Source organism: Aquarana catesbeiana, linkage group LG04 (assembly GCF_042186555.1).
Source record: "Aquarana catesbeiana isolate 2022-GZ linkage group LG04, ASM4218655v1, whole genome shotgun sequence".
Taxonomy (NCBI): Eukaryota; Metazoa; Chordata; class Amphibia; order Anura; family Ranidae; genus Aquarana; species Aquarana catesbeiana.
This window is the reverse complement of record NC_133327.1, coordinates 53,429,522-53,452,724: the sequence shown is the minus strand read 5'-3', so window position 1 is coordinate 53,452,724 and position 23,203 is coordinate 53,429,522. Positions and strand designations below refer to the sequence as shown.

At 43.2% G+C, this 23,203-nt stretch overlaps 1 protein-coding gene across 2 annotated transcripts in view; it reads left to right on the top strand.

Moving 5' to 3' along the window:
* The first annotated feature begins 6,846 nt into the window (after window positions 1-6,846).
* Window positions 6,847-23,203, top strand: part of SELENOI (selenoprotein I) — an 85,469-nt gene continuing 69,112 nt past the window's right edge. For both annotated transcript variants that reach the window (XM_073625205.1, XM_073625206.1), the window contains exon 1: window positions 6,847-6,999. In XM_073625205.1, the coding sequence (XP_073481306.1) occupies window positions 6,907-6,999 (93 nt within the window). In that variant the 5' untranslated portion in view covers window positions 6,847-6,906. The remainder of the gene's footprint in view (window positions 7,000-23,203) is intronic.

Below are 23,203 nucleotides of genomic sequence, written 5' to 3'. Positions count from 1 at the left end.
ACCACTTCATTACCGGGCACTTTTACCCTCTTCCTTCCCAGGCCAATTTTCAGCTTTCAGCACTGTCACACTTTGAATGACAATCGCGCGGTCATGCAACACTATACCCAATCTACAATTGTATCATTTTGTTCACACAACTAGAGCTTTCTTTTGGTGGTATTTAATCACGACTGGGTTTTTTTTTTTTTGCTAAATAAACTAAAAAAATCTGAACATTTTTCTTTTTTTCTGTTATAACATTTTGCAAATAAATAATCTTTCTTCATAAATGTAGGCAAAATTGTATTCTGCTCCATTTCATTGGTGAAAATAACCCAAATCAGTGTATATTATTTAGTCTGTAGGAAAGTTATAGAGTCCACAAACTACGATATATATATATCTGATAATTGATCAATCCTGATGTACTGATGGCCTGTCTCATTTCTTGAGGCCCAAAAATGTTAGGACAGTACAAATATCCCGCAAATGACCCCTCTTTGCAAAATTGACAGTCTAAGGTATTTAGTAAAAGGCATGGTGAGTTTTTTGAAGTTGAAATTTTTTGTCATAATTTTTTGGAAAATGAAGAAATGAAAAAAAAAAAAATTTTTTTACATACTTTCATCAGTGAAATACAATGTTATCATATAACTGGTGTGGCGGTAATCAGGGACACTGACTGGCGACAGTACTAAAAAAAAAACATATATATATTTATTTTTTATTTTATTTTTTTTTTTACGATTTTTTTTTTTTTTTAACACACTTTGACCAGAGCAAAAAAAAAAAAAATAGTGATCACTTCCCCAGAGTAGTACAATGTTACTATGGTAACATTATATATGTTTTTTGTCTTTTTTCACATTATGTCTGCCTTTAGTAATGGACTTCATTGCTATAAACAAGCATTTCACTGAATGAAATTGATTCATTCAGTCTGTTTTGTTGTGATTAGCTGTGATTGGCCACAGCTGATCACATGGCACAGATGGTCTGTGATTGACCCAGTCTGTACCATGTGATCACTGTGACCAATCACAGCTAGCAACACAATCGTACACAATGGATGGCTTGAAAAGAAGCTATTCATTGTATTTAAACTCACTACCTGACATTGGTTCAGTTGTGATCTTAATGTCAAACTATGACCCCCCTTTAGAAAAAAAATAATGTGCTTCAGCACTTAAAGTGGTTATAAACCTCTGAATCGAAAAATTAACAAAACATACCCCTTTCTAGTGTGTGCGCTAGCCATATTCCAAAGCACCTAGTGTGGCTCCTCACTGCTCTCTCCTCCCACTGTTATCTGCATGAGTTACCTCTAAAAATATACCAACAATGCAGAATTCACACTCCCTCAGAGAGTGATTGATAGCCTCAGCTGTGCATGTCTCCCTGTGAGATTGTGTAGAGGGGTGTGTTCATTCCCTCCACTCAGGTCTCAGATTACACCCAGCACTGTGCTGTGTGGTGTGTAACCTCAGATCCCTGCTCCCACCTTCGAAAACTCATATATGCTGTGTAAAATGTGTGCCTTAGGAGGATGTAGAGGAGAGAGGGTTGCAGATGAACGGGAACAACTTATGTGGGAGGATTTGTTTCATCTCTGTGTATCAGTTGACGATAGTCACTGTACTGGGTATATGTAAGGGTTTACAACTACTTTAAATATGAGTGCATTTCAGTGTTGCCAACTGTCAGTTTTTTTACTGGCAGCTAGGAAAAAAATGGGCTTTTTTCTCCTGCCAGTAAATGCCAGTGACAGGAAAAGTTTGGCAGTAAAAAAAAAATGGCTGTGACGTTTGGCAGGGGCGGGTCTGGCGGAGGCAGTACCTGAGCATGCTGTGTGATGCCATGGTGCAAAGGAGCCAAGCGGAGCGGCTGGAGCCTTGTGTGCAATCCTGCAGGATGGGAGCAAGGCAATTCGGGAGCGGGACTGTCAGTGCTGTTTGGACTAGAGTGGACTGAAGGGACCACCTGGCTTGGAGAGAGACCGTCACTGTGATTTAGAAGGGGACATGTCGGTGAGGTGTCATCATCATCTGTGCTGCTGCACACAGCTGTCAGTGTCACTGTGAGAGTAAAATTGCAGTAAAATTGCACTAACACACTTCAATATACTGCAGTAAAAGTGCACTAACACACTTCAATATCGTGCAGTAAAAGTACACTAACGCACTTCAATATGGTGCAGTAAACGTGCACTAATGCACTTCAATATACTGCAGTAAAAGTGCACTAATGCACTTTAATATACTGCAGTGCACTAACACACTTGTATGCTGCCGTAAAAGTGCACTAATGCACATCAATAATTTGCCGTAAAAATACCCTGATGCACTTCAACATACTGCAGTAAAAGTGCACTAATGCACTTCAATATACTGTCGTAAAAGTGCACTAATGCACTTCAATATATTGTCGTAAAAGTACCCTGATGCACTTCAGTATACTGCAGTAAATGTGCACTAACGCACTTCAATATACTGCAGTAAACGCGCACTAATGCACTTCAACATACTGCAGTAAACGTGCACTAACACACTTAAATATACTGCCGTAAACGTGCACTAACGCACTTTAATGTACTGTCCTATGTCAGGTCAAGGTGTCATTCCAGCCCACCTACATAGTAAGCTGGGTGGGCTGGAAGTTGGGAGATTATGAGTGATGCAACAGCAAAGAGCAGCTATTGGCTGAGGAGGTAGCAGGAGACGGGCTGTACTGTGTCACAGCCAATGGGTGTGCTATTCGAGCATGGAGCTGCTCTGCAAAGAAGTTGAAATAAAAAAAGCATGAAGTGAGGAAACTGTTTTTGGTGACTCAATAGTATTTTTTCTAGTATTTTTTTTTCATTGAGAACACAATACTAGCTACCACGGAGTAGTGAAATATGCTTAGAAATAATAAATATTTATCCTCTGTGATCTTTGACTGTTGTTTTCTGAGAGGTTGGAATTGTACTACAAATCAATCTCTCTCTCTCTCCATTCTTTATTTCTCTCCTTCCATCACTCGTTCTCTCACCCTTTCTTTCTCCCTCCCTCCATCCCTCTTTCGTTCTCTTTCCCTCCACCCCTCTATGTTTCTTTCTCCCTCCATCCCTCTTTCTGTCTTTCTCTATCTCTTTCTTTCTTTCTCACCACCTCCTTTACTTTCTCACTCCCTCCATCCCTCTTTCTTTCTTTCTTTCTTTCTTTCTTTCTTTCTTTCTTTCTTTCTTTCTTTCTTTCTTTCTTTCTTTCTTTCTTTCTTTCTCTCTCCCTCCCTTTCTTTCTCACTCCCTTGATCCCTCTTTATTTCTCTCTTTCTCTCTCCTTCCATCCCTCTTTCTTTCTTTCTTTCTTTCTTTCTTTCTTTCTTTCTTTCTTTCTTTCTTTCTTTCTTTCTTTCTTTCTTTCTTCTCTCTCTCTCTTTCTTTCTCTCTCTCTCTCTTTCTTTCTCTCCCTCTACTACCACCCATCTTTCTTACTTTCTTTCTCTCTCCCTCCGTCCCCCCTTCTTTCTTTTCCCTCCCCCCTCCCTCTCTCTCTCTCTCTCTCTCTCTCTCCCTCCATTTCTCTTTCTTTCTTGCTCTCTCCCTTTCTTTCTATCTCCCTCCATCCCTCTTTCTTTCTCTCTCTCTCCATCCATCCCTCTTTCTATATTTCTTTCTTATTTTTCCCCTTTTCTTTCTCTCTTTCTCCATCCCTCTTTCTTTCTTTCTCTCTCTTTCCCTCCGTCCCTTTTTCTTTCTTTCACTCACCTTCCATCCCCCTTTCTTTATTTCTCTCTCCCTTCATTCCCCTTTCTTTCTTTCTTTTTTTCTTTCTCTCTCTCTCCCTCCACCCCCTCTTTCTTTCTTTTTCCCTCCCTCACCCTTTCTCTCTCTCTCCCTCCCTTCCTCTTTCTTTCTCTCTCCCTTTCTTTCTCTTTCCCTCCATCCCTCCCTCTTTCTCTCGTTCTCCATTCCTCCTTCTTTTTCTTTCCCTCTGTGCCTCTTTCTTTCTCTCTCCCTCCATCCATCTATCTTTCTTTCTCCCTCCCTCCCTCCCTCCCTCCATCCCTCTTTCTTTCTTTGACTTGCTTTTTTTCTTGTTTTCTTTCTTTCTCTCTCCCTCCCTTTCTTTCTCTCTCCCTCCATCTCTCTTTCTTTATTTCTTTCTTTCTCTGTCTCTTTGTTTCTCACTCCCTCCATCCCTCTTTCTTTCTCTTTTTCTCTCGCCCTCCATCCCCCTTTCTTTCTTTCTCCCTGCATTGCTCTTTCTTTCTCTCTCTTTCTTTATTTCTTCCTTTCTCTCTACCTTTATTTCTCTCTCCCTCCATCCTTCTTTCTTTCTTTCTTTCTTTCTTTCTTTCTTTCTTTCTTTCTTTCTTTCTTTCTTTCTCTCTCCATCCCTCTTTCTTTCTACCTCTCTTTCTTTCCCTCTCCCTCCATCCCTCTTTCTCTCTCTCTCTCTCCCCCTCCATCCCTCTTTCTTTTTCTCTCTCTTGCTTTCGCTCTCCCTCCATCCCTCTTTCTTTATTTCTTTCATTCTCCTTCCATTCCTCTTTCTTTCTTTCTCCCTCCATTGCTCTATCTTTCTCTTTCGTTTTTTTCTTTCTTTCTTTTCCTCCTCCTCCACCCCTTTTTCTTTCTTTCTTTCTTTCTCCCTCTCTCTTTCTCTTTCCCTCCATTCCTCTTTCTTTATGTATTTCTTCCTCCATCCCTCTTTTTTCTTTCTCTCTCTCTTTCTTCTTTTTTTTCTCTTTCTTTCGCTCTCCCTTTCTTTGTCACTCCCTCCATCCCTTGTTATTTCTCTCTCTTTCTTTGTCTCTCTCTCCCTCCATCCCTCTTTCTTTATTTCTTTTTTTTTCTCTTTCTCTCCTTCCACCCCTCTTTCTTTCTCCCTCCATCCCTCTTTCTTTCTTTCTCTCTCTCTTTCTTTCTCTCTCCCTCCACCCCCATTTCTCCCCCCTCACTCTCTCCCCCTCCATTTCTCTTTCTTTCTTTCTTTCTTTCTCTCTCTCCCTGCATCCCTCTTTCTTTCTTTCTCTCTCCCTCCCTCCATCCCCCATTTCCTTCTCTCCCTTTCTCTCGCTCTCTCTCAATTTCTCTTTCTTTCTTTCTTTCTTTCTTTCTTTCTTTCTTTCTTTCTTTCTTTCTTTCTTTCTTTCTTTCTTTCTTTCTTTCTTTCTCTCTCACTCTCTCCCTCCATCCCTCTATCTATATTTCTTTCTCTCTTTCTCCATCCCTCTTTCTTTCTTTCTAACTTTTTTTCTCTTTCTTTCCATCTGTCCCTCTTCCTCTCACCTTCCATCCCTCTTTCTTTATTTCTTTCTCTCTCCCTCCATCCCTCTTTCTTTCCTTCTTTCTTTTTTCCCTCCCTCCCCCTCTCTTTCTCCATCCCTCTCTCTTTCTCTCTCTGTCTTCATTCCTCTTTCTTTCTTTCTTTTTTTCTCTCTTTATCTTTCTTTTTTTTTTCTTTCTTTCTTTCTTTCTTTCTTTCTTTCTTTCTTTCTTTCTTTCTTTCTTTCTTTCTTTCTTTCTTCCTTCCTTCCTTCCTTCCTTCCTTCCTTCCTTCCTTCCTTTCTTTCTCTCCATCCCTCTTTCTTTCTCTCTCCCTCCATCCCTCTTTCTTTCTCTCTCTTTCCCTCCATCCCTCTTTCTCTCTCCCTCCATCCCTCTATCTTTATTTGTCTCTCCTTCCATCCCTCTATCTTTATTTGTCTCTCCTTCCATTCTTTCTCTCCCTTTTATTATTTCCTTCTTTCTCTCTCCGTTTATTTATCTCTCCCTCCATCCCTCTTTATTTATTTCCTCCTTTCTCTCTTTCTTTCTCTCTCCCTCCATCATTCTTTCTTTCTCTCTCTTTCGCTCTCTCTTTCTCCATCCCTCTTTCTTTCTTTCTTTCTCTCTCCCTCCATCCCTCTTTCTTTCTCTCTCTCTCTTTCTTTCGCTATTCCTCCAGTCCTCTTTCTTTCTTTCTCTCCTCCTCATCCCTTTTTCTTTATTTCACTATCTCTTTCTTTCTCTCTCCCTCCATCCCATCTTTCTCTTTTTTTCTATCCCTATATATTACCACATTCTCCACTATGTAAGTCATCTCACTCTATTTAACCACGCCCCTTTCAGCCATACCCAATATTTAGTGTAATTTCTTCTAGACCACGCCTACAGATGAATGCCCCACCCCTAATTAAATAAATACTCTGCCTACATACGAAAAAAGTGTTCCTAAAGATTTTTTCCGAATGTTGCCAACTATGTAAGAAATCCACGGGAATATCCAACAAATCCGTCTGGATTTTCAGTTGCTCCACTCAAAGTTGAAATGATTTTTAATGACTCCATCCAAAAAAAAAGCGTCACATGATATATCATATAGCGTGGATGAAGCATCTCAGAAATGACAACAGATTTTCTTGTCTGTAGAATGTGATCACATCTATAATGATTAAGAAACATTTTTATTGCTGTCAGTTTTGGGTGGGGTCATCGAGATTCTATTTTTCCATTTTGGTTGGAAGGACCGTGAACGATTCCTGATTTACAGTCGTTGGCTCCTCCCATGGCTGTGAGTGTGGACAGACTGTCTGAACCTTCCTATTGGAGGACATGTGGGGAGAGGGAAGTTGAAGTTGCTTTATAGTGCTGCACTATATTACTTATAGATACTGTATTTATCATTTACCAGCAGAGGGCGCGCGACTAAGAGTTCTGGCTATGCAGAGCTTGGGTTCAAGAGCCGCGCATGCGCAGTACCGTCCCTGGTGAACGCTGGGACTTGAAGTTCCTCCGTCCCAGGCTGAAAGAGATTGGGCGGGGTATAAGGGGGCGGGCCACGTGACGCCACGACCAGCTGTGGCATCGGCCGATGTGTCCCCTCCCACCTCCTTTTACTACGAGCGGAGGTGACGTCACGTGTCGGCTCGTGGTGCCCCAGTCACTGTCAGTCCTGTATGAAGCCCCGGGTGTCTGCGCCGCTTCCCGCCATGGTCGCGCGCTGGGAATACGTCACCGCCGAGCAGCTTAGCGGGTTCGACCGCTATAAGGTGGGTGTGGCGCCCGGGGGAGGGCGGGGCTCCGGTGTTCTCGGTTTGAATGGGGTTCATTGAGTGTGTCATCTCCTCTGTGCGGGGCTGAGGTGTGGTGACAGGATATGGGACCAATGTTACTACAGACGTCACACTCCCCTCACCTCGTTATACATGACCCTTCAGTCATGGGGGTCACTGATTGGGCCCCTCAGGTACATTATATGTCGCACATGAGGAATAGGGGCCCCTGGAGATCATTATATGTGGTCCTTCAGTCATAGGGCCCCTGGGGTCATTGAGTGGGGCCCTCAGGTTCATTATATGTCGCACATAAGGAATAGGGGCCCCTGGAGATCAATATATAGGGCCCCTGGGGTCATTGAGTGGGGCCCTCAGGTTCACTATGTGTGGCCCTTCAGTCATAGGGCCCCTGGGGTCGTTGAGTGGGGCCCTCAGGTTCATTATATGTCGCACATAAGGAATAGGGGCCCCAGGAGATCAATATATAGGGCCCCTAGGGTCATTGAGTGGGGCCCTCAGGTTCATTATATGTCACACATGAGGAATAGGGACCCCTGGAGATCATTATATGTGGCCCTTCAGTCATATGGCCCCTGAGGTCACTGAGTGGGGCCCTTAGGTCCATAATATGTCGCACATGAGGAATAGGGACCTCCGGAGATCATTATATGTGGCCCTTAAGGTACAGGACCCCTTAAGTGTACATGTTACCCCATCAGGCATGGCCCCCCTAGGATCCTTCTACGTTGCCCCTTCCCCATGGGGCCCCCTGAAGATCTTTATATGTTGTCCTTCTGACACGGGCCCCCCCCTGGAGATCACTGTACATGACCCTTCAGCCATAGGGCCCCTGGGGTTATTGATTGGGGCCCTCAGGTTCATTATCTGTTGCTCCTGAGGCACAGGGCCCCGCAAATGTTCTTTTTGCCCCCTTAAGGCCTTTGGGTGCCTCCGAATAAATCTATATATAATGGCCCGTCAGGCACAGCATTCCCCTGGATTTATATATCTCCCTTTATGCACAGGGGGGCCCTGGGGGGACTATTCTATGTGGCCCCCTGTGGACCTTTATATATTGCTCCTTAGTCTTTGGGCCCCTGGACATCACATGTGTTCCCCCCCCCCCCCCCCCCCAGGCACCAGGCCCTAGGCCCCTTTAAGTTCACTATGTGTGGGCACCAGGCACCGCTGAAGATCATATGTGGCTCTCTCAGGCACTGACCCCCTATAGATCATTATATGTGGCCTCTCAGGCACCAGGCCCTCTAAAGTTCATTAAATGTGGGCACCAGGGACCCCTAAAGATCATATGTGGCTCCCTCAGGCACTGATCCTCTGGAGATCATTATATGGGGGGCCCCCTGGGATCGGTTTATGGGGCCCCTCAGGCACCAGGCCCTCTAAAGTTCATTATACACTCACCGTCCACTTTATTAGGCATACCTGTTCAATTGCTTGGTAACGCAAATTGCTAATCAGCCAATCACATGGCAGCAACTTGGTCCTGACCCCTTACCAGATGATCAGCTGTCAGCCAATGATAGCTGATCATGTGACATCAACAGAGCCGGTAATCGGCTATTTTTCCTCCTCGTGCTGACAGCATGAGGAGGGAAAAAAAAACCCGATCACCGGCGGCCGTGATCGGGACATCAGGGACATCAGTCCATCAGGCCGTGATCAGGACATGGGTCCCGATCACCGGCGATCATCTGCCCCTGCCAGTGACACAGCAATAGGCAGCAGTGCTGCCTACCAGTGCCCACCAGCATCACCCCATCAGTGGTACCCATCAGTGCCGCCATAACTGTGCCCATCAGTGCCGCCTTATCTGTGCCTATCAGTGCCGCCTCATCAGCGCAAATCAATGAAGGAGAAAAATTACCTGTTTGCAAAATTTTATAACAAACTATGAAACATGATTTTTTTTTTTTTTCAAAAATGTACTTCTTTTTTTGTTTAGCAAGAAATAAAAACCCCAGCTGTGATTAAATACCACCAAAAGAAAGCTCTATTTGTGGGAAAAAATGATAAAAATTTCATTTGGGTACAGTGATGTATGACCGCGCAATTCTCATTCAAAGTGCGTCAGCGCTGAAAATTGGTCTGGGCAGGAGGGGGGTTTAAGTGCCCAGTAAGCAAGTGGTTAAGGTTAAACCTCTCTTCTTCTAATTTTAATGAGTGGCCACGAGTCTTATTAAACTCCCTTTTGCGAAAAAGTTTTATCCCTATTGTGGGGTCACCAGTACGGTATTTGTAAATTGAAATCATATCCCCTCTCAAGCGTCTCTTCTCCGGAGAGAATAAGTTCAGTGCTCGCAACCTTTCCTCATAACTAAGATCCTCCAGACCCTTTATTAGCTTTGTTGCCCTTCTTTGTACTCGCTCCATTTCCAGTACATCCTTCCTGAGGACTGGTGCCCAGAACTGGACAGCATACTCTAAGTGCGGCTGGACCAGAGTCTTGTAGAGCGGGAGAATGATCGCTTTATCTCTGGAGTTGATCCCCCTTTTAATGCATGCCAATATTCTGTTTGCTTTGTTAGCAGCAGCTTGGCATTGCATGCCATTGCTGAGCCTATCATCTACTAGGACCCCAAGGTCCTTTTCCATCCTAGATTCCCCCAGAGGTTCTCCCCCCAGTGTATAGATTGCATTCATATTTTTGCCACCCAAATGCATTATTTTACAATTTTCTACATTGAACCTCATTTGCCATGTAGTTGCCCACCCCATTAATTTGTTCAAATCTTTTTGCAAGGTTTCCACATCCTGCAGAGAAGTTATTGCCCTGCTTAGCTTAGTATCGTCCACAAATACAGCGATTGAACTGTTTATCCCATCCTCCAGGTCGTTTATGAACAAATTAAATAGGATTGGTCCCAGCACAGAACCCTAGGGGACCCCACTACCCACCCCTGACCATTCCGAGTACTCCCCATTTATCACCACCCTCTGAACTCGCCCTTGTAGCCAGTTTTCAGTCCATGTACTCACCCTATGGTCCATGCCAACGTACCTTATTTTGTACAGCAAACGTTTATGGGGAACTTTGTCAAATGCTTTTGCAAAATCCAGGTACACCACGTCTACGGGCCTTCATCTAGATGACAGCTCACCTCCTTTATAGAAGATTAATAGATTGGTTTGGCAAGAACGATTCTTCATGAATCCATGCTGATTACTGCTAATGATACGCTTCTCATTACTAAAATCTTGTATATAGTCCCTTATCATCCCCTCCAAGAGCTTGTATACTATTGATGTTAGGCTAACTGGTCTGTAATTCCCAGGTATGTATTTTGGGCCCTTTTTAAATATTGGTACTACATTGGCTTTTCTCCAAACAGCTGGTACCATTCCAGTCAGTAGACTGTCAGTAAAAATTAGGAACAATGGTTGGGCAATTGCTTGACTGAGTTGCCCAAGTACCCTCGGGTGCAAGCCATCTGGTCCCAGTGATTTATTAACCTCTTGCCGACCGGCTCACGCCGATATACATTGGCAGAAGGGCATGTACAGGCATATTAATGTACCTGTACATTGCCCTTTAAGACGCGGCATTGTGGGTGTGCACCGCCGCCAGCTCCGTGAGTGTGATCACGGGTCCCATGGACTCGATGTCCGCGGAGATATCTGCGATCGTCTCACGAAGAGGAAGAATGGGGAAATGCTGATGTAAACAAGCATTTCCCCATTCTGCCTAGTGACAGGACACTGATCACAGCTCCCTGTAATCGGGAGAGGTGATCAGTGTCGTGTCACATGTAGCCCCCACCCCCACAGTTAGAATCACTCCCTAGGACACACTTAACCCCTTCACTGCCAGTCACATTTACACAGTAATTGGTGCATTTTTAATCGCACTGATCACCATAAGTGTGAATGGTCCCAAAATAGCGCCAAAAGTGTCTGATCTGTCCGTCATAATGTCGCAGTCACAATAAAAATTGCAGATTGCCACCATTACTAGTTTAAAAAAAAAAAAAAAAAGCCATAAAACTATCCCCTATTTTTTAGATGCTATAACTTTTGTGCAAAGCAATCAACGCTTATTACGATTTTTTTTTTTTTTTTTTTTTTACCAAAAATATTTAGAAGAATAGGTATCGTCCTAAACTGAGGAAAACAAATGTTTTATTATATTTTTTGGGGATATTTATTATAGTGAAAAGTAAAAAATAATGCTTTTTTTTTTTTTTATTCAAAATTGTCGCTTTTTTTTTTTTTATAGCGCAAAAAATAAAAAACGCAGAGGTGATCAAATACCACCAAAAGAAAGCTCTATTTGTGGGGAAAAAAAAGATGTAAATTTTGTTTGGGAGCAACGTCGCACGACCGCGCAATTGTCAGTTAAAGCGACACAGTGCCGAATTGCAAAAAACGCACTGGTCTTTGGGCAGCCAAATGGTCCGGAGCTGAAGTGGTTAATGTTAAGTTTCCCAAGTCCAATTTTAATTCTGTCCGCTGTTAACCATATGGTAATAGTTTTTTCTGTGGTTGGATGAGGAAGTTTGTTTATTTTTTTTTCTTCTTCTTGTGGTATATGTGGTAATAGGTGTGTGTGGCATATGGTTGTTTGCTCTATAAGGGAAATAATTCTGCTTGGTGGGGGGTTGTGGAATCTTCGATTTTCATTTCATCAGGGCAGGATAGATCCCTGGAGACAGACAGCCCATCTGCCTAGAATATTACACTTGGTTTTTAGTTTTGTCCCTTTTTACTGCACCTAAGAGTGAGAGTGCTTTCAATCTATTTGTTTACCTGAATCCAATACTAATTTGTCCTGAATCCGTGTCAAAGTGTGTTTTTGGCACCAGAATGATTGTTGTCACTGTACAGAGCCCTTTCCCTGTACTGTACTTGCAGTATAATCATTTCCCCTCCATGTATTGGGTTGTAATGGTTTTCTTCTAGTCCTTGACATAAAAGCCGACATCCTGATTTTGACTATTGGAAGGTTGAAGGACCAGGAGATGACACCCGATGATGTCATGTATACACATTTTTTCCAAATGAGCCAAGCCCTGTTTCTCTATAGCTTCCTAGCTGAGACAGCAGAAACCCATAAGGAAAACCAGGCGAAGATGAAGGCCTCATTGAAAGAGGGATATTGCAGTTTCTCATAGCAGTGCCAGGTAATGGAGGGCTGATGTGGTGTATCTGCCTCCATTCATTATACCTCTTCTGTGTTCCACTGTGTCAGCCAGCCACAGCTGCAGGGGAGAGGAGGGAGTCCTGACAGTGGTTGCACCGTAGCCTTATGGGTGACATCAATTCAAGCCTTCCCAGCCATTGTTGAAGCGCACTCTCTTCTCTCCCCTGCAGCCACCACTGGTTGGCAATGGGAGATCACGTATCCGGGGCAGGCTGACAATAAGTATACACTTCCTTCCTTTTTATTATTTACATTTGATGCAGGTTTGTCAGCATAGGTGTTCGGGGGGGGGGGGGGGGGTTGGGGGGGTGGATTTTTAAGGCTAGTTAGGAGTCAATGTGTGGGAGTGACATCACGGTCCAGACATTTAAGCGTCTGGAGAGCGTGAGCTCAGGAAGACAACACAAAGATGGGAGCTTCAATGCATAAAAGGGAAATTGTGCTTTCTCGTAGTAGTGCCTCACAGTGAGCGGATGTGATGTATCATTCTCCATTATACTTCTTCCATGCTCCCCTGTGTTGGCCAGCCATGGCTACAGGGGAGAAGGTCAAAGTCTGCGCCATGGGAGCCTTTGGGTGACGCCATCACTTCCAGCTTCTTTCTTCTCCCCTGCAGCCAACGCTGGCTGATACCAGGGGATCATGTCCAAAGCAGGCTGAATTGAGTACGTTTTCTACATGGGTTAGTCAGTATGATTATTTTGGGGGGGGGGGGGGGATCATGTTTAAAGCTAGCTGGAACTCTAATAGCACTCACACTAAATTTTTCCTGAGTGAGCTGGGGCTTGGCCGAGGCTCCATTTAGGAAAAGCAAGGGCATTAATATTATATACAAAGTACGTTGCACCGTACATTGTAACTCATTTTGATGCATTTCTATTGATTTAATTGGAAAACGCATAGACTTAAATGGAAAGATGGTGCATTTTGTGGAACAGCATAAATACACCATTTCAGTACATTCTCCATGCAGGGAAGGAGTCTCTTCTGGTGCTCCTTTGTCCCAAGTCAAAGTCTTTACAGATTTAGTGGTTTTCTATCAGATCTGACTTTGACATGAAGTCAGCTGACCTCTTCTGCATTAGCATGGCATCTACTGCTTCTCACATGGCGGCACAGGGCATTGTGACCCTGCAAGTTTAGTTTATGTAATCACAGGATGTGTGTGTCGGATGTCCTATTTTTTGTAAGGCAAGACCCAGCCGAGTATAACCAAGGTCAAAGGAATTCCTGGTGTAAATTACACTCTCCTTGGTGGTTTATCTTATAGCTTATTTTTTTTTACAAATAAATCTTATAGCTTATTTAGTACAAGCACTGCGACCCTGTAGTCTTTTATTTGTTATGCATAATAAAGTGGCCCTGAACTCCAAAAGTACATGATTTGTTTTGTTGTGTCCAAGCAATACCCTCTCTTTTTCTTTCTCTTGAATTCCTTGTGAAAAATAGCTGTGTACTGTATGAGTGTGCCTTGGCACTCCAGTCTCTGACTGCTAGTGTCAGGAGATTTGGTGATGTCATTTTTGTGCTGCTCACTGTTCTTATTGCTGGAGGCTCTGTCCTGAGGAAGCAAAGCCCTGCCTCCACCAAGATGGCCGCCTCCACAGAGAAGCACAGTGCAGAACAAGGCATGGTAAGTAAGTAATGGAGAAAAGTTGGATGCAGGGAGCCCACCAACTATAACGGTGACTAGTCTTTTTTTTTTTTTTTCCCCCCTCTGCCTTTCTTTTATTGGGCAGTTTTCAGATTTGAATTCTGATTTAAGTTATAAACTAAATGTTGGGGTCTTCACCAAACCTACTATTTAAAAGAGAAGTTCAGGATTAAAAATAAAACAAACATTTATTGTGACCCAGGTGGATGCAACATCGATCCCTCACTGGCTCAGCAGTGAGAACACACCTACACAGGTTGACCTGGATGGACTGATGTCTTTATTCAACCTTACCAACTATGTTGCTGTAAGAACTGAGCGATCAAACACCGCTGATTGCTCAGTTCTCTTGCTCCGCTCACCAGCTCTCTGTTCTGCCCCTCTAGCCATCGCTGGAGTGCTGGGCTGTTTAAGGGTGGGAGAAGCTTGCTCAGTCACTCAGCAGGTGGCCAGGTGCCGATCTAGGCTTCTGGGTGGATACCAACCATATGATTGGGATCTTTTCAGAGCCTGGAGCGGCTCTGTGACATCAGCGGGCTTCAGCCCACCGTCAGATGAAAATGGATCACAGGAGGGCAAAATGAACTGCACTCCTGTGATCCATAGAAGTACAGCCAAAAAAACCTTGGCCACACTTCTTCTTTTAGGGCCGATTGCCACTGGTGCGATGTCTGAGATCGCATGTGATTCGCACCACACAGCAGTGAAAATCAAATGCGTGCGATTTCGGCCATAAAGATTGTATGGCTGAATTTGCATCAAACTTGCACAGGACCCTTTTTTTGGTCCGCAGCAGAATTGGATCGCATGGGTGTTCACACCCATGCGATCCAATTCCTGTCCGAGTTTGCAGATCGCACTGCAATATGCAAACTGAATTGGGGGTGTAATTAACTTTTAACTGACACTCCCAGCAGTTCGTATAGGGCAGTGTGAACTGCCGTCGGTAGACTTGTGATGTGAGAACCCGCAGTAGATTCGCAGGGTTTCCGCATCGCACCAGTGGGAACCGGCCCTTAAAGCTGAGTGTGGAAAGCTCGTCTTGACCAAGCTGGTCCTAATGTCCTGCTGCGGTTCCTGCTGAGTTGGCCAAATTTCGATCCATGCGTGGCCAGCTTTTGTCGTCATCCTTTTTTTCTACTTTAAGATATAGATGTGGAAATTAGTACCTTGAAACGGATGTCAAATGCTGTGAACTGTTTAAGTGACTAATCTAATCGTATCTTCTTCTCAGTGATTAGCTTCTAGTAATGACATGTAATAGCTGCCACTATCTTTTTATCTAGTTCTCTGTAAACACGTGACTTGTTTGCATTGAAGCACGGAATTGTGCTTTACAGAGATACCAACTTTTCCTGACAGAAGCAGATTAGTGGTGTTACTGTTTTATGGCCGTCGTCATGTTTAGGTAGATTAATAATAATGTTTTAGCACGCGTTTGTACTTCGCTTTCGTGTTTTATAGTATGTTTTGTCGCCTAAAAGAGGGGGAATGGCTTTTCTCGGCACAGGAGTTGTAAAAGAAATAATGGTTTCATTTGCTGTTTTCAACTGTTACAAAAAAAAAGTGTGTTTTTTTTTTTTTTTTTTTTTTTTTTTTATTGTCAGCTGTCGATTGTTGGGATCTTGTATACACAGATGTGTCATCATGTTTCATTGCATTTTGCAACAAAGGCAAAATGAATGAAAAGAATTCTCAACTTTTCCTTTTCAGGTTAATTATTGATGGATCTATAACAGCCTTTCCATGCTGGAGTGTTGTGGCACTCTGGAGTTCTGTTTGGGGTTTTCAGGGGTGACGCGCTGATGTTGTTGCACAGCGCCGTGCGTTTCCATAGTGCAGGTGGGATGGCCACCAACAACATAGAAAAGCATGACACTAATCCAGGGCATCACAAAAATTAAAAAGGGGCAGAAATCTACCTCTGTTCAGACTTACTTCACCTCCCACCCACTGCCATTCTGTGATGAAAATTAGAAGATAGGACTCCCTTGAGAAATTGAGAATTCTGATGTGAAAGAGGAGGGGACTGAGAACTCTGATGTGAAAGTGGGGATTCTGATGTGATGGGGGTGCCTGGAGATCCCCCCCCATATTAAACTGCCTCAAAAAATGTATTTATTTTTACTTGCTGCATTTTATTTTAAGTTTTGCCCAATTCCAGTGCTCCTTTCCACCTCTACCAGGAATCCTGTGCTGCCCCTTTAAAAGATGTCACTGGTGGCCAGCATCTTCCCTGTTCTCTGCTGGCCCACCGATGATTGATTCCTGCACCAGATACGGTTCATACCAGATCGTACCAGATCTGGCTCCTTTTTCTATGGTTTATACATTGCTATGGAGAGTTTCACCATGTCAGTTGACACTCGCGTTCCTGAAGCCCTAACATATAAACAATCATTTTAAAAAATGCCTCCTTTCTCCAGATCTTGCAGGTTTGTGCAGTTTATTCATGAGGTTTCCCTGGAATGTACTGGTGATGAAGCCATCCCAATGGGCAGCTCTAAAGCCTAGGTTATGTCACCAATGCCTCAGAAAAGTGAATTTGGAATGTAATTTGCATTGGACTCTAACATGTTTTATAGATGTGCATGCAGAGCTGGGGGGGAGATGCTTTAAAAAACAAAGTTAAATGCCACTAAGACCACATCGCATTGCTGCATTGCTTTAGCATAGAAATCTGCACATGTATATCACTTCTACTATTATTTTCTTGGACTGGGGCTGTACTGCTCTGAATGCTGGGACTGCTAGCTAAAGGAATGAATAGAGGAGGTGGCGGCACACATGGGTCGCATGCACAGAACGCAGCCAGGACTTTTTTATGCAAAGGCTCTGCAGTATTTAGCTATATATGGCTTACACAGGAGGGTTGGGGGGACCTTTTAAAGGATAACACTAATGCCCTGTACACACGGTCGGATTTTCTGATGGAAAAAGTGCGATCGGATTGTGTTGTTGGAAATTCCGATCGTGTGTGGGCTCCATCTGACTTTTTCCGTCGGAATTTCCGACACACAAAGTTTGAGAGCAGGCTATAAAATTTTCCGACAACAAAATCTGATCGGTTAAATTCCGATCGTGTGTACACAAATCCGACGCACAAAGTGCCACGCATGCTCAGAATAAATTAAGAAGAAAGCTATTGGCTACTGCCCCATTTATAGTCACGACGTACATGTTTTACGTCACCGCGTTCAGAACGATCGGATTTTCCTGACAACTTTGTGTGGCCGTGTGTATGCAAGACAAGTTTGAGCCAACATCCGTCGGTAAAAATCCATGGATTTTGTTGTCGGAATGTCCGATCGTGTGTACAGGGCATAACAGTCCTGGTGGTGACGGTACAATATATGAAGAGATGACATTAGTGAACCTGTTTGTTCACCAGCGTGTCCCATTTGGCTTATTGTTTGTATATTTTGTTACCTAGAGAAGAATCCTAAGGCCACTTTTACACACAGGATCTGATAAGGTCCGACTGTCAGTTTTTTCAGGTGGACCTGACCAGACCCTCCATTCACCCCTATGGACCAGTGGGTGTAAACGTACTTGTGTCTGTTTACACCCGCCTACCTCCAATCTGTTTCGGTCCTGAAAAAAAAAAAAAAAAATTGGCTCGGGATCTTTCACCTTCCACCTAGGTAGATCAGAGGTGAGTCGAGTGTAAATGGACAGCTGCCCATAGAGTAGGATGGACTCTGCTCTGCATATAGTGAGCAAACACAGACTGCCTGCACTGCCCTGATTGGCAGGGGAACAACGGACAGATGCCCAGCTGATCTAAACTGAGTCTGCCGCGTGTGAAAGGAGCCTAACAGAATATGTTTATCTCTCTATCGCAGGCATTCTGCGCACAAATTCTTTAGGGCTCATTCATGCTTGCTTTGGTCTCTGAAGAGCGATCCATGCATGTGTATGGGTTTATGATCAACATGCCACTTTACACACAAATATATAGTATTTTTTTAATGTGATTTATAAAGAAGTGTTATTCGAAGTGTGCTAAAATGTGTAATGGTTGGGTATGATCCCATACATATCATGCAATTTTTGTTGTCTGATTTCCTTTAGATTTACCAAAACCATGTAGTGCAAGGGCCTGCCTGATTGCACACAAATTGAATCTCTTAAGGTTTGACTTCATATTCTATGGTTTTGGTAAATCTGAAGGAAACAAATCTACAGAAAATTGTATAGTGTTGTATCCAGCTTTGGAGCAAACTTCATATAAAAAAAACAGGAGAGGAACTGCCAGCAATACTTGGCTGGGAATTACAAAGCTCAGGAGGGAATCCTTCCTGGATTGTTATTTGTAGAACCAATTTCACAGTTTTGTGGTTGGTGTAACTAGAGGTCGACCGATATGGGTTTTTCTCTGGCCGATGCCGATATTTAGAAATCTCGGTGGCCGATATGTGATGCCGATTTTTTTGGGCCGATATATTAGGCCGATTTTTTTTTTTTTTTTCTTTTCTTTTCTTTTTTTTTTTTTTTCCTTCATCTCATCAAATTTAACAGTTAGACCCCTTTCACACTGGGGCATTTTTCAGGCGCTTTTGGGCTAAAAATAGCGCCTATAAAGTGCCTGTAAAACGGCTCCCCTGCAGTCTCAGTGTGAAAGCCCGAGTGCTTTCACACTGAGGCGATGCGCTGGCAGGATGTTAAAAAAAGTCCTGCAAGCAGCATCTTTGGAGCGGTGTATACCACCACTCCTGCCCATTGAAATGAATGCGCACCGCTGCCAAAGTGCCTGCAAAGCGTTTCGGCAGCGGCGCTTCAGGGGCGCATTTAACACCTTCCTCGGCTGCTAGCTGGGTTATAAGCTCCCCGCTAGCAGCCGAATAGCGCCGCTAAAATGACGGTAAAGCGCCGCTAAAACTAGCAGCGTTTTATCGTCAACGCATGCCCGCTGCAGTGTGAAAGCAACCTAAAGTCATACAGAAAATTTTTTACATTTAAACATTTATTAAACAAAACAAACCTCCAATCAGTTCACTTGTATGTATAATTTAGATAAAAAAAAAAATATATAAAAAAAAAAACTATATCTTAAAAATAAATACACAAAAACAGGTAATCAAAACTTTTGGACGAAAAAAAATGGGCTAACTTTACTGCTTAGTTTTTTTTAAAATTTATTAGTGTATTTTTTTTTTTTTTAAATTGCGTTTGAAAGACCGCTGCGCAAATACCGTGTGACATAAAATATTGCAACAACCGCTATTTTATTCCCTAGGGTCTCTGCTAAAAAAAAAAATATATATAATGTTTGGGGGTTCTAAGTGATTTTCTAGCAGAAAATACAGGATTTTTACTTGTAAGCAACAAGTGTCAGAAAAGATTTAGTCTTTAAATGGTTAAACTGAGAACTTCTACACAGGGAGTTCAGCTCATTCAGAAGTGTAAACATTGTATCAATTCAGGTTCTTTTTATCAGATTTGGCAGGCTGCCCAGAGAGGGGAGAGAAGTGCTTCACAGAAGACTACAGGCAACTTGTATTGACTTCAGAAGTCATTTGCAAGTCGCGCCTTTTTTTATCAGCACAATCGGCCGATGCCGATTAAGAAAAAAACACCAAATATCGGCCGATATATCGGTCGACCTCTAGGTGTAACCATAATATTCTTTCTAGTTCTTAAGTAGGAACTTCTCTCCTATTACTGCACACTCTCACACTTCTCGCCTCGTGTGTTGTTGTTGTTGTGTTTTTTTTTTTTTCTTCACTCTTAACTTTTTTGCAGTTTATCCACCAAAGATATACTCGTGGTGAGCCCAGCTTTGTAGGTTTCACGTTCTTTGGCATCAACAGTAGTCTCTCTTTGGGTTTTTGCTGCAGCCATCTCGCTGACGATGTGAATGTGCCACAGTGCATCATCAGGGAGCAATGTTGTAGCTTCTGTTGGTGCCCCCCCCAGTCTTCCCCGCTTTCACGTGGAAGAGCATTATCAGCTTCTCCTGTCAGCTGCTTGTGTGGCCTGCAATCTTTACAAAAAGCCTGCAGCTCAGGCTCATAGATTTAGTGGTTGGACAGGTGAGGGAGCAAAGACTGCTCTGATTGGTCTGTTGTCTGCATGTATCGACAGGTTCACAGAGGACTATACGACTACCACCCACCTTCTTCATCCTATGTTGACGTGATCCTTTTTATTCTTCTAAATGTCTGTGCTATACTTTGTCATTTGGTTTCATATTAAAAGCTTTAATGCACTAGGGTCTGCACTTCGTTTGTCATCATCGGAGAACTGGAACAGGAACAGACAGCTGGCCCCCTGATACATTGTAGACTACCATGAAGCCTTCTGGAATGCTTCATGCGAGTATCTCAGGAGGCTCCGGGCACCTGAATTTGCTCTTCTCAGCTAGGCAAGAATCCAGGAAGTGGATTCCTCCTCACTATGCTAAACCTACTCCTTATGCTGCAGATGTCATGATGTAGTTCAGGGGTGTCAAACTCAAATTCATCAGCGCCCGCATCAGCAGTATGGTTGCCCTTGAAGGGCCAGTTGTATCTGTAGGACTATGTATATACGCAGAGTGCAGGGGTCAGGAGTGCGCTACGTGCAGAGTGCAGGGGTCTGGAGTGCGCCCCAAGTTTCCTCACATCTGTTCTCTCTCCTACCTTCCTACCTGGCCCAGCTCTGGTACCTCCCGTTATAGGCGGCTCCCTCCCTTTGTATTGGGCTATAGTTAGTAATTTCCTGTTTATTGGGCTATATATGGTACCTCCCTTTGTGGGAGGATCTCTGTGTTTAGTATCAGTACTCAGTTTTGCTATGTTTTTTTTCACCATCACTTCAAAATAAGCAGCACACACTTCATCAACACAAGTGCTTAAAAAGCCCTCAGGACGCAGCCCGCTGGATGGGGAAAAAAAAAAAAAACAGAGCTGTCAGAAATCTCTGCCACTATGCAAAAAATGTCACTATGCAAGAAAAATGTCACTATGCAAAAAATGCCACTATGCACGAAAAATGCCACTATGCAAAAAGCCGGCATCGCTGGAGGTACTGGGGAGGCGAGAGAGCAGAGGCGGGTACAGGGCGGAGGCGGAGACAGGGTGGCATCGTTGGCTGAGAAAAAGCTGAGGGAGGCGGAGACAGAGTGGCATCGTTGGCTGAGGGAGGCGGAGACGGTGGAGGCGGAGACAGAGCGGCATCTTTGGCTGAGACAAAGCTCGGGGAGGCGGGGGTGGAGGCGGAGACAGCACGGAGGGGGAGATGTTTACTTGTTCTCATGGAGACTGACCGGCTGCGCCGCTCGCGAGAGGGGGGATGTTTTATCGTTGCCTTGGATACCTGGCAGAGGGCCACATGACAAGGCCTGGCAGGCCAGATTCAGCCCGCGGGCCTTGTGTTTGCCACCTGCGATGTAGTTGTACACCTATGATCAGGATATACTACTACCCCCCAGCAGAAGCTCCTGAGAATCAAATGTTCTTTTAGATGTTTTTGAAGCTTTGACTGCCGTACAGGATATTTAGGCTTGTTTCATGCCTTTCCTCTACGCAGTGTGCTACACTATGCTATTTCTTTAACTATTAGGGTTCCATATTGTATCCACTAAAATTTATTCATGTGATGACACTTGTCTACTACATCCGCCGTACCCTGGATGTCTTTATATTTTGATAGCTACTCCTGGTTGATGTGCATATTTAATGTATGCCTAAGATCATGAAGAAACGTTCCTACTTGTAACATGTAGAGCCGAGTCACTACATGTTTTGATCTACTCACACCAAGCCTGTTGGAAAAATCATTATTGTCTCCACAAGGACTCAGCCATATTCACTCAGGAGTATATTCTTGGTGTTTGGGTTTTGTGATGTATTTGTCTATAGGCAGTATATATATATATATATATATATATATATATATATATATATATATATATATATATCTGTGTGCGTATGTATGTATAATTGTGTGAGATAAATATAGATTATGAATATATTATATCTTTCACAAAAGTGAGTACACCCCTCACATTTTTGTAAATATTTTATTCTATCTTTTCATGTGTGAACACAGAAGAAATGACACTTTGCTACAATGTAAAGTAGTGAAGCACTGGGTGAAGTTTTTGGGTGTGTTATGCACGCCATAGGCTTTCAAAAAAAAACTTACTTTGCAAAGTTTTTAAACTAATGTTTGGTTGTCCTTTTTTCCTTTATTCAATTTGTAATGCAAAATATTGAAGATAAATATAAATTTTTTTTATCTCAGTGTCTATAAAGTCCAGTACCATTTTTTTTTTTCCAATAGTATCTTCAATTAATGGGATGAGGAAGTTTGGAGATTCCCTATGCCCAAGTGTTTCCTAGGAAAAGTAATCATGTTAGGTGGGGGTAGGATTGGAATGACAAAGTGGGTGTGAAGGTTCCACTTTACTATGTTGTAATCAAATCCCATTTCTATTTTTTAGGTACTCTGTACATATTTAAAGGTCTTTGTATGATCAGATTTTGCGTTTTCTACCACAGATGAGTAGAAGATGGGGATAAAATGGGGCGGCAGGTTGTGGGGGATAAGATGGTGTGGCTGTTGATGGGTATATGAGGGGGTAGCAGGTTATTTTAAACATCCAGCATGCAGAGCTGAACATGTGCCAGGAAAGATTGCTTTCTTGGCTTATCGATTGGGTTGGTTTGTTGAATTCAGCATTTATTTGGCTACCCATGCCAGTGATCTGTCATCTCACTGCTACATAGAAGGTGGCATTTATCCAGTCAGAGCTCATAGTGTCTGCTATGGAGTGTAGACAGCCGCATTATTGTAGGAACAGCCTTGTTATTCAACAGATTTTCTTTTAGGAACAAAGTGTGCGTATCACACAATGACATTTTTGTGTTTCACAGCTTTTAAGCTGCCTTCCATTTTTCACAGAAATATTTGCTAAAGACCTTTTTTTTATAGTGTGGTGTGTTTTTTTTTTTTTTTTTTTTTTTTTAATTTTCATGAATGTTTCCAATGCTAAATTGAAAAACTATTCTATAAACCTTGTGACATGTTACTTTAATAACAAATTTACCTGTCCTAATTTTAAAGGGTAAGTTCATCTTTTGTTACACCCATATTCCAGGTGTAACATGTTACAGATGCACCAGCCCCCGCACCCCCCAATCCCTGGTTTTGACAACAAGCGGTGCATCTTCTTCCCTTACTCGCTGTCGCAATCTAAAAAAAAAAAAAGAAAAAATGCAGCCATGTGGGGCTCTGCCCACCCAGCCCTGGCTGCGTCATTCCTTTACAGTGTTTTGTTAATGTGAAAGCTACGCTTTGCAGCTGTCTCCTTGTAGTTCTCAATGAACTACTAGGGCACTGTTGAGCTCTCTACTCGTTCATGGAGCCTTCCTGTCAGTGTAACAGCCTGTCCTTATCGG